Source organism: Mustela nigripes, chromosome 4 (genome assembly GCF_022355385.1).
Source record: "Mustela nigripes isolate SB6536 chromosome 4, MUSNIG.SB6536, whole genome shotgun sequence".
In the NCBI taxonomy this organism is placed as follows: domain Eukaryota; kingdom Metazoa; phylum Chordata; class Mammalia; order Carnivora; family Mustelidae; genus Mustela; species Mustela nigripes.
This window is the reverse complement of record NC_081560.1, coordinates 46,422,362-46,430,340: the sequence shown is the minus strand read 5'-3', so window position 1 is coordinate 46,430,340 and position 7,979 is coordinate 46,422,362. Positions and strand designations below refer to the sequence as shown.

The 7,979-nt window shown below is 49.2% G+C and overlaps 1 protein-coding gene and 1 long non-coding RNA gene across 4 annotated transcripts in view; one reads left to right on the top strand and one right to left on the bottom strand.

Annotated features, from left to right (window-relative positions):
- The window catches only part of LOC132015838 (uncharacterized), a 34,745-nt gene extending 33,787 nt beyond the window's left edge, over positions 1–958 (bottom strand). For both annotated transcript variants that reach the window (XR_009403785.1, XR_009403786.1), the window contains exon 1: positions 802–958. This is a non-coding gene — a long non-coding RNA (uncharacterized LOC132015838). The remainder of the gene's footprint in view (positions 1–801) is intronic.
- A 139-nt stretch (positions 959–1,097) lies between these two features.
- PRR15 (proline rich 15) lies at positions 1,098–4,439 on the top strand. Of its 2 annotated transcripts, none has more exons than XM_059396657.1 (2): positions 1,098–1,587; positions 3,357–4,439. In XM_059396657.1, the coding sequence occupies exon 2, from the start codon at positions 3,454–3,456 to the stop codon at positions 3,841–3,843; it is 390 nt and encodes a 129-aa protein (XP_059252640.1). In that variant the 5' UTR covers positions 1,098–1,587; positions 3,357–3,453; the 3' UTR covers positions 3,844–4,439. The 2 variants fall into 2 exon arrangements, with proteins under 2 accessions (XP_059252640.1, XP_059252639.1); XM_059396656.1 differs by lacking the exon at positions 1,098–1,587 and adding an exon at positions 2,850–3,259.
- The last annotated feature ends 3,540 nt before the right edge of the window (positions 4,440–7,979 follow it).

Below are 7,979 nucleotides of genomic sequence, written 5' to 3'. Positions count from 1 at the left end.
GTGGTCTCTCTCTGTCAAATAAATAAATAAAATCTTAAAAAAAAAAAAAAAAAAAAGGGAAGGAAGAACATTCTGGAAGATAAAGCAGGTAGTACCTCTGCTTTCATTAGTGGAAAGACCTATGCCAATGTCTTTCTGCCCAAACAATAAAAAGTACACAGACGTTCCCAAGAGCAAAAAGCCCCCTGAACCCTTGTAGAAATCCACTGGCTCAATTCCTCTAGCGGCTCAGGGCTGGATCTGTACTCCCCAGGTGGAGTGTCTGTCCACTGGACTTCCAGACCTGAGGGAAGGAAATGCACATCCTCACTTGGTCGTTGTAAGAGCCCAAGATTGACAGGGTGCGATCTCGGGCGCTAGTGAAGACCGTGGGAGCTGGATCAGACCTCCTGGGTTCAAAGCCGGCTCTGGTACCAGCCGTGCGACTCTCAACAACCATTTTGCTTTCAGCTCTAGGGTCTCCTCGCCTGTCAAGTGAGGAAAATAATAGCACCTGCGTCCTAGGGCTCCTGTGAGAACCAAACGAGTCAGCCCCCCCAGAAAACGCTGGAAACATCGCCTTGTTAACTGCTTGTTAACACCGAGAACTTGTTAACATTACGGCTTTCAACCAAGAGTGCCTGCAACTCGGCAACATGTTGCCTGGGTATGAAACAGCTCCTGGGAATTACAAGCCGGAATCCTGGGAGCTGAGTGGCCATGGCTAGGGACCGGAGAGGAAGGGGGCGGGGGGGAAAGAACCCAGGGCAGGGGCAGAGGGACAGCTGGGGGCGACATTTACATTTACGCAACGGAACCCACCTACGTACACCCGCGATCTCTCGGTCTACGATCTCTTCTAGCATTTCTTCTTTGAGAAGGAGCCCGGCCGGCGAGCGGCGCCGCGCGGCGTTTCTCCAATCAGACACCCCAGGCCGGCGTCACGTACGCGACCCGATCCAATCTCGTCTCCTGGAGGGCGGGAACGCCAAGTTCCTACCTGCACCTGTGGCAGCTGTGGCCGCCTCCTCGGTTGTTTGTTGTTGGGTTTTTTTTTTTTTTTTTTTTTTCTTTTCCCTCTCTGACCCCGGAGTTCTGGTTTCTCGAATCACTTGGCGAATAACCAGCAGGTGGACAGATAGAGGTCTTTTCCCGTGCAGAGGACCGACGTGTAAGCAGGATCAATGCACCAGAGCGAGCAGCCGATCTCCCCGCGGCTGCCCGGCAGCGCTAGCAGGGAAGAGGGACGCGCGGGAGAATGACAGGCGTACTAACCCGGAGAGCCTGCGTGGGCATTCACCTGGGGCAGTGAGCCTGGCACCTGCTCGCCGGGCCGAACGCGCCGCGGGCCCAGAACTGCAGCCACCACTGCGGCGGGCCGAAGTCGGAGGCGCCGGGGAAGACCAGCAGCAGCAGCAGCAGCAGCAATCGGCTTCGCTGGACTGCAGAGATTTCGACTGACACACCTTCCAGAAAGAAGCCCGACCTCCCCAAGACTGCGCGGGAGGGACCCTGCGCCGGGCTTCCAAGTTGTCCCAAGAGCACTCCCTCCGTTCTCTTGGAGGTGAGGGCGACTTGGAGTCGTGGGATCCTGGGAAGCCCGAACAGGTGAGCGATTAGGGTGATTCTGCGTCCGCCAAGACAGAGCCCATTCCGGGGTGTCAACCTGGGGTGCTCCCCTCAGCTCCTGGGGAGAAATTGCGAGCCGCAACTCTCCGCGTACATTTCTGTAATTTGCAGTCTTTTCCTTGCGTAATTAGTGCAAAGCGTTTCCGCGCACACAGTTGGTCTTGGAAAAGAGAATGTAGAGTGGAAGACCGAAGACAGCCATCAGGACACCCCACCACCACCACCAATGAATAACTTGGGGGTGCTTCTCCGATCTGTACAATAGAGGGAGCAGGATGTTTGCAAACCCAAGTGCAAACCGTGCCGGGGAGGGGGGGCCAGGAAGGAGTGGGTGCCTTTTTACTGGAAGAACTTTAGGCGGTTTTCTCTTCTTTTGTTTTCACGTCGCACCCCGAGTTTGTCCTCGGGGCGTCCTGGGGAGGAGCCGGGGCCCGGGTCTCTGCCTCGGAGGCTGCCGCGCCGCCTCGCGTAGGCGCTCAAACTTCCCCAGAGGTTCCGGGAGCCCAGCCTCCAACAACAAACACCGCTCAACTTTCGCTCCCCGGCGCGCCGGCAAACCCGGGAGCGCCCGGCGCGTGGGATGGGAAGGAGACCTGGAGAAACCTGGAAATGCTCCGCGGCACCAGCGAATCCCGCGCATTCGTGGAGTTAATGCGTGTAGACCCAGCACAGAAGTGCTCGCCGCATTCTCGCTGCCCACAATAAGCAGCCTTTTCGCTCCGCAGTGCGCTGCTTTTAAAGCTGGGGAGAAGCACAACTGTTTGGCGTTCCCGGTTGCGCGCAGCAAGTTTTTCTCTGGAGGGAGGAACTGCGGGAGGAAAATACACACACACACACACACACACAGAGCAATTTTTAATTTGTAACTAAAAATCTCAAAAGTGGGGTTGCCTGGTACAAATAGGCTCGGCGCACATTTTAATAAAGAACTAAGAGACGAGGACGTTTGCCGCTTGGCCTCATCTCAACCATCCGCTGGGGGTGGCTTCCAAGAGACGTAAGATTGGTCTCTGGGGAATAAAAGGAAGCGTGGGATGGCGGTTTTCAAGGGAAGTTAAGTCTAGACATGTTTCTCTGAAAGCGACAAGGCAGAAGTTCTGTCAAAAAAAAGAATTTAAGAGAAACACAACACCGTGAGCTTGCCCCCTCGCTCTTATTGGCATGTCAGTTCCCCCTGAAAAACCACATTGAAAAAGATCCTGTGACAGAAGTCTATGGGGAAAAAAGCGTCTGAGGGAAATTTCGGAACTGTTGACGGGTCTGATATTCAGTGCTCACCTAGAGCAGGGATGCGCTCGCTCCCGGGCGCCCTCCTCCCAGGTGCTCATCCAAGAGGAGGCCCCTCTGGGCCAAGTGGGTCACCTTTGGGCATCCCTCTACAGTCAGACAAGGTGACAGGGCAAGGCCAGCTTCCCTCTCGAGCCGGATTCATTCAGAGGCCCGGGAACCTCCCCTGGGGCGCCCCGAGAGCGCAGACCACCGCACCCGCCCGGGAGGCCAGGAATGAGGCGGGGGCGTGCCAAGCTGTCTGGAGACCAGACGGTGGCGCCCTGGAGGCCACCCGTCCGCCTTCACCCTCGAGAGTGCCGCGGGACACTGGGAGGGTGGCGCAGCTCCGGGTGCTCGGCTTCGGGATCTCGGACCCCCGCAGGTCGCCTGCGGGGCGGGGCGCGCGGAGGAAGTGCGGCTGGGGGCACGTGACTTAGACAAACCCCGTAACCGAGTTCTGTTTGCTTCCCCCTGCACAGGCCGCTGCCTAGGCTCCCACCCGGGAGACCGCCAGCCCCACCCGGAGAGCGGGCCCTTCCCCACCCACCGCACCCCGGGCCCCTCGGCCGGGTGGCCATGGCCGACAGCGGCGGCACGGGCAGCTCGGGGCCCTGGTGGAAATCGCTGACCAACAGCAGGAAGAAAAGCAAGGAAGCCGCGATAGGGGCGCAGCCTCCCACGCAATCTGCCTCCGGAGAGCCCGCGCAGCCCGCACCGCCCAGCCCGGACTGGACTAGCAGCTCCCGGGAGAATCAGCACCCCAATCTCCTCGGGGGGGCCGGCGACCCCCACAAGCCAGACAAGCTGTGCGGGGAGAAATCGGGCAGCAGCCGCCGCAATTTGAAGATCTCGCGCTCGGGCCGCTTTAAAGAGAAGAGGAAAGTGCGCGCTACTCTGCTCCCCGAAGGAGTCAGGTCCCCGGAGGAGGCGGGCTTCCGGGGTGACCCGCAGGAGGACACGCAGTAGTCAAAGCGCTTCCGGGACTGTGTCTCTTCCCACCACTCCTCCCTACCCCCAGTTCTAAACCCCAGAGTTCTGGCTCACCCTAGTACCTGGTGTCTCATCCTGCCAACTTCAGAGTATTTCAAACAAGGCCTCCCCGATTTTCTTTTTCCTGGAAATCGACCGAGTTGTCAATATTTCATGACTCAAGGAGGCACTGAGCATTTCTCTGTGGTAAGAGAAGATACCTGCCACAGAGGAAGTTGGCATAATTATTTTTTCCCAAAAGTTCTCCAGTGACCTCCACCCCTTGGGCCACCTGGGGAGTGAGAAAGGTACTTCTCTGAGTTCGCAGCCCAACAGGGACTGCACAGCCCTTCAGAGGAGGAAGCCAGGAAGCCCTGCTCTGATTCAGGACTTGCTATTGGAAAGCAAATTAACGCCAGATTAATGCACTTTAGATGTACTTCTTAGATGTACTTCGGTAGACACAGACCTTACACGAAAGAGGGCAGGAAACCTTAGGTAGAAGCATTTTAAGTAAGACAAGATTGCTTTTAATGTGGAATTACAAAACTGTACTGCCTATTTTAGTGTGGACTATTAAAATTGTTACACTGTAAAACTTAAGGTGACTTTTGTATTTTTTCCATTGCAAGACTGAAGTCCATCATACTTAAAAGCAGGCATACAAAATTCAGAGTGACAGAGTTAATCATTTGCCACACAGCATAACAGCTACTCTCAGAAAGCTACTGGGAGGAGAACATTTCTGAGAACTAGTAACACCCAGGCTGGAACCAGTTGGCCCCAATACCTCTATGTACTAACTAAATTTGAAGAAGGGAGGGAGCAGTACTGAATAATTACACCTAAATTCTCTTTGTTATTTCAGTACCTCTTCATACAGTAAAGTAATTTACAATGCCAGTAATAATTTGTTTTAGTATCCCTTGTTGGCCTCACTAACAACTGTCTGAAAATTCTTACCTAACAGCCGGATTGAACTCTCAGTTTGCACAAAGTTGGCTTCTTTTCCCACCTCTTTGCTTCAAGAGCTTATTTCTTTAGTCTGACCTATGCATTTATCTGGTTTCAAAGCCTTTAGATGTACTGATCTGAAGATTCTGAACAAAAATCTACCTATTTGCTTTTGTTATGAACTTCAAGGAAAGGAGTAAATGAATACCACTTGCTTTCAGCAAATTACAAGAGAGTTATTGTGGTTGTTAAGGGCCGCTGGGATCATTCCCACAATTCAGTTCACTTATAACCATCCAGAAATACATAGCAAGGAAATTGTAGTGGTCAGAGTGTGTGTGTGTGTGTGTGTGTACACACAGTTTGAGAGAAACAAAAACCTGCCCCTTTCTATATAATACATTCAGGAGCTCCAATCAGGGTAGTCCAAAGGAAATTGTTCATATGAGGATCATGAACACCTTTCATTAAAAGATAAAATATATGAGTTTGTTTTTTCATCATGAAAAGACTTTTTTTTGTTGTGTATTTAGAACTGGGAATGTGAGACCAGAGTCTCATCAGTGTGAGCTTCCAGGAGGAGGAAGACTTTATATTTAGCTTTAAGTGGGCCTCCCATCCCTAGACTCTGATGAAGAAGAGGGAAGAAGAGGGAGAGGACAATGTGCTGGAGAAGTTTATGGTACGGAGGGGACTGCAGGCTGGCAGATCACCAGGAGGAAAGCAAGCAGAAGCTGCCAACTAAGGCTTTGGAACACCTTCATAAGTCATTTTGATTCCACTTTGTAGAAAGTAATCAAAATTAGGGTAGATAACTATCCAGAGTACTTTTCCCCTCCCAGGAGGACCAATAGGTTAGGACTGTGCCCATTTATAAGATCAAGCTGCAATTGTGTAATTTTAAAATTTTACACTACCTCTTTCATTCATGGTTTTATTGTTTCAAAAAAAACATTTTTTTTCTTAAAAATTCTTTTTGATTCACAAAACATAGGCATTTCCCCAGGTTCTGTATCTTGTTTGGGATCGCATCCAAGTCTATAATTGCTGCAGATAGCCCACAGCAGACATATATATCAGTGGAACTTACTCACATGACATCTCTACCTCACTGTTCTGAAAGAACTGAAAACCATGCTAATGGCAGGTAGGGCAGCGAGTGCAATACACAATCTGCAGTTGAGGTTTGTAATTACAGAGTTTTAAAGCAGTGCTAATTATGCAGTGGGAGGAATGCACTGATTTAATCCCAACTCAGTGAAATCAGAAACCGAGTAGAATTGGTGGGATGAAAAGATCATGGTTAAGATGAGATAATTTGACAAAGTGTCTTGCTGGGATTTATATGCTTTACAGATGATTCATTACATTCTCATACCATGGGTACAGTTTTAAATTTTTTAAACCTCAAGATAATTTATTGTAAATTAAGGGAAACTGTTGACTTAAATTTGGAGTTAATTAGATTAGAGACTTTTGCTTTCTTTAAACCCCCTTACAAATGAAATTTCACCCAAAAGTTTGGAAACCATTGAAGAAATCTTAATACCATGCTTCCAAACGATACGGGGAAAAAGGGGACAAAAATCTAGTTGTGTGTTTGCTAAATGCTTTCATAACCATGATAATTCTATACACAGGGTAGTTTTCACTTCTGTGACTCTCCTTGCTGAACAGTGACTCATATCACAGGTCACCTGAATGTCTCTGTAAGGTCATACGTCCATTGTTCACATTGTTCATCCCATTGTGATTTGCATTTCAAGAGCAGAGACTCTATTTTATGTCTGCAGTTAGGACATTCTGCTTCTTGTGTTTCGAAACACAATGTGAACTCAGCAAGGCTGATTTTGCCACATCCTTAGAAAGGAACTATAAACCTAACGAACAGTAGCACTGACTAAAGCATTGTCAGAAATAGTCCTGAGGGACAGCTGGATGGCTCAGGTAGTTAAGGGTCTGCCTTCTACTTGGGTCATGATCCTAGGGTCCTGGGATCAAGTTCTGCGTTAGGCTCAGGAACCTGCTTCTCCCTCTGCCTACCACTCCTCCTGCCTGTGTTTTCTCTCTTTCTCTCTGACAAACAAATAAATAAAATCTTTAAAAAAAAATAATTTTCCAGGGTGCTGGATGGCTCAGTGGGTTAAAGCCTCTGCCTTCAGCTCAGGTCATGATCCTGGTCCTGGCATCAAGCCCCACATCAGGCTCTCTGCTCGGTGGGGCACCCGCTTCCTTCTCTCTCCTCTCTCTCTCTCTCTCTCTCTGCTGCTCTGCCTACTTGTGATCTCTGTCTGTCAAATAAATATATAAAATCTTAAAAAAAAAAAAAAAGGTAATTTACCCAAGATGCTCAGAGGAAACTATTTGGTCCCTTCAAATAAACAAACAATAAAAATGAGGAGAAAGAATTTCAAATAAAAAGTGAATCAGAAAGGAATAGGTAAAAGAGTGTGAAGTAATATCCAGTGACCACAGGACCCTTTTTATGAGGAAAAGAGAGAGAGAATAATATTTTTCCCTAGCTAAGTCAGATCAGATCAGATCAGAAACTAACACAAAAAATGCTGCCCTGATAGATACAGTAAAGGAAACTGATCTTTTTAAAAAGTCTATTTGATTCATGGAGGATTTTATTATAATTATACAAAAATGTAGGAGATTCTTTCTTGGAATAAGCTCAAGTTTATCTCCGTGGTAAGTAGAAAGTGGGACAAGAGATATTTTATACTGTTTGAGTGTCAACATACATGTACCTGAGACTAGAAACAGGGATACTGCGCCAGGCAAACTTTGTCACTAATAAGCTTGGCCATTCATTAGGCATCATTCTTCTTCTCTCTTCTCTGTAGTCCCCCACCCCATACTCTCTCTTTGCCTCCCAGCCATTCCTGCTAGGCTCAGAGTCCTAGGAAAGGCGTGGCAGGAGGCACAGGGGCCTTCCCCAGCATCCTGCAGCCACAGCACATAGACAGCCACCTTGTCAAGACATGGTCCTGCAGATTTGGAATATGGGAAGAATAGCACTCACAATGAGAGAAGATTGTCACTAAGGGGACAGGATGTAAGGAAACATCACAAGCCTTCCCTAACAAAGGACAGCTGACCATTTGTACAGAAATGGAAACAGCTATAGACCATGATAAATAAGACAGAGGACATAAGAGATCCTTCTACATATT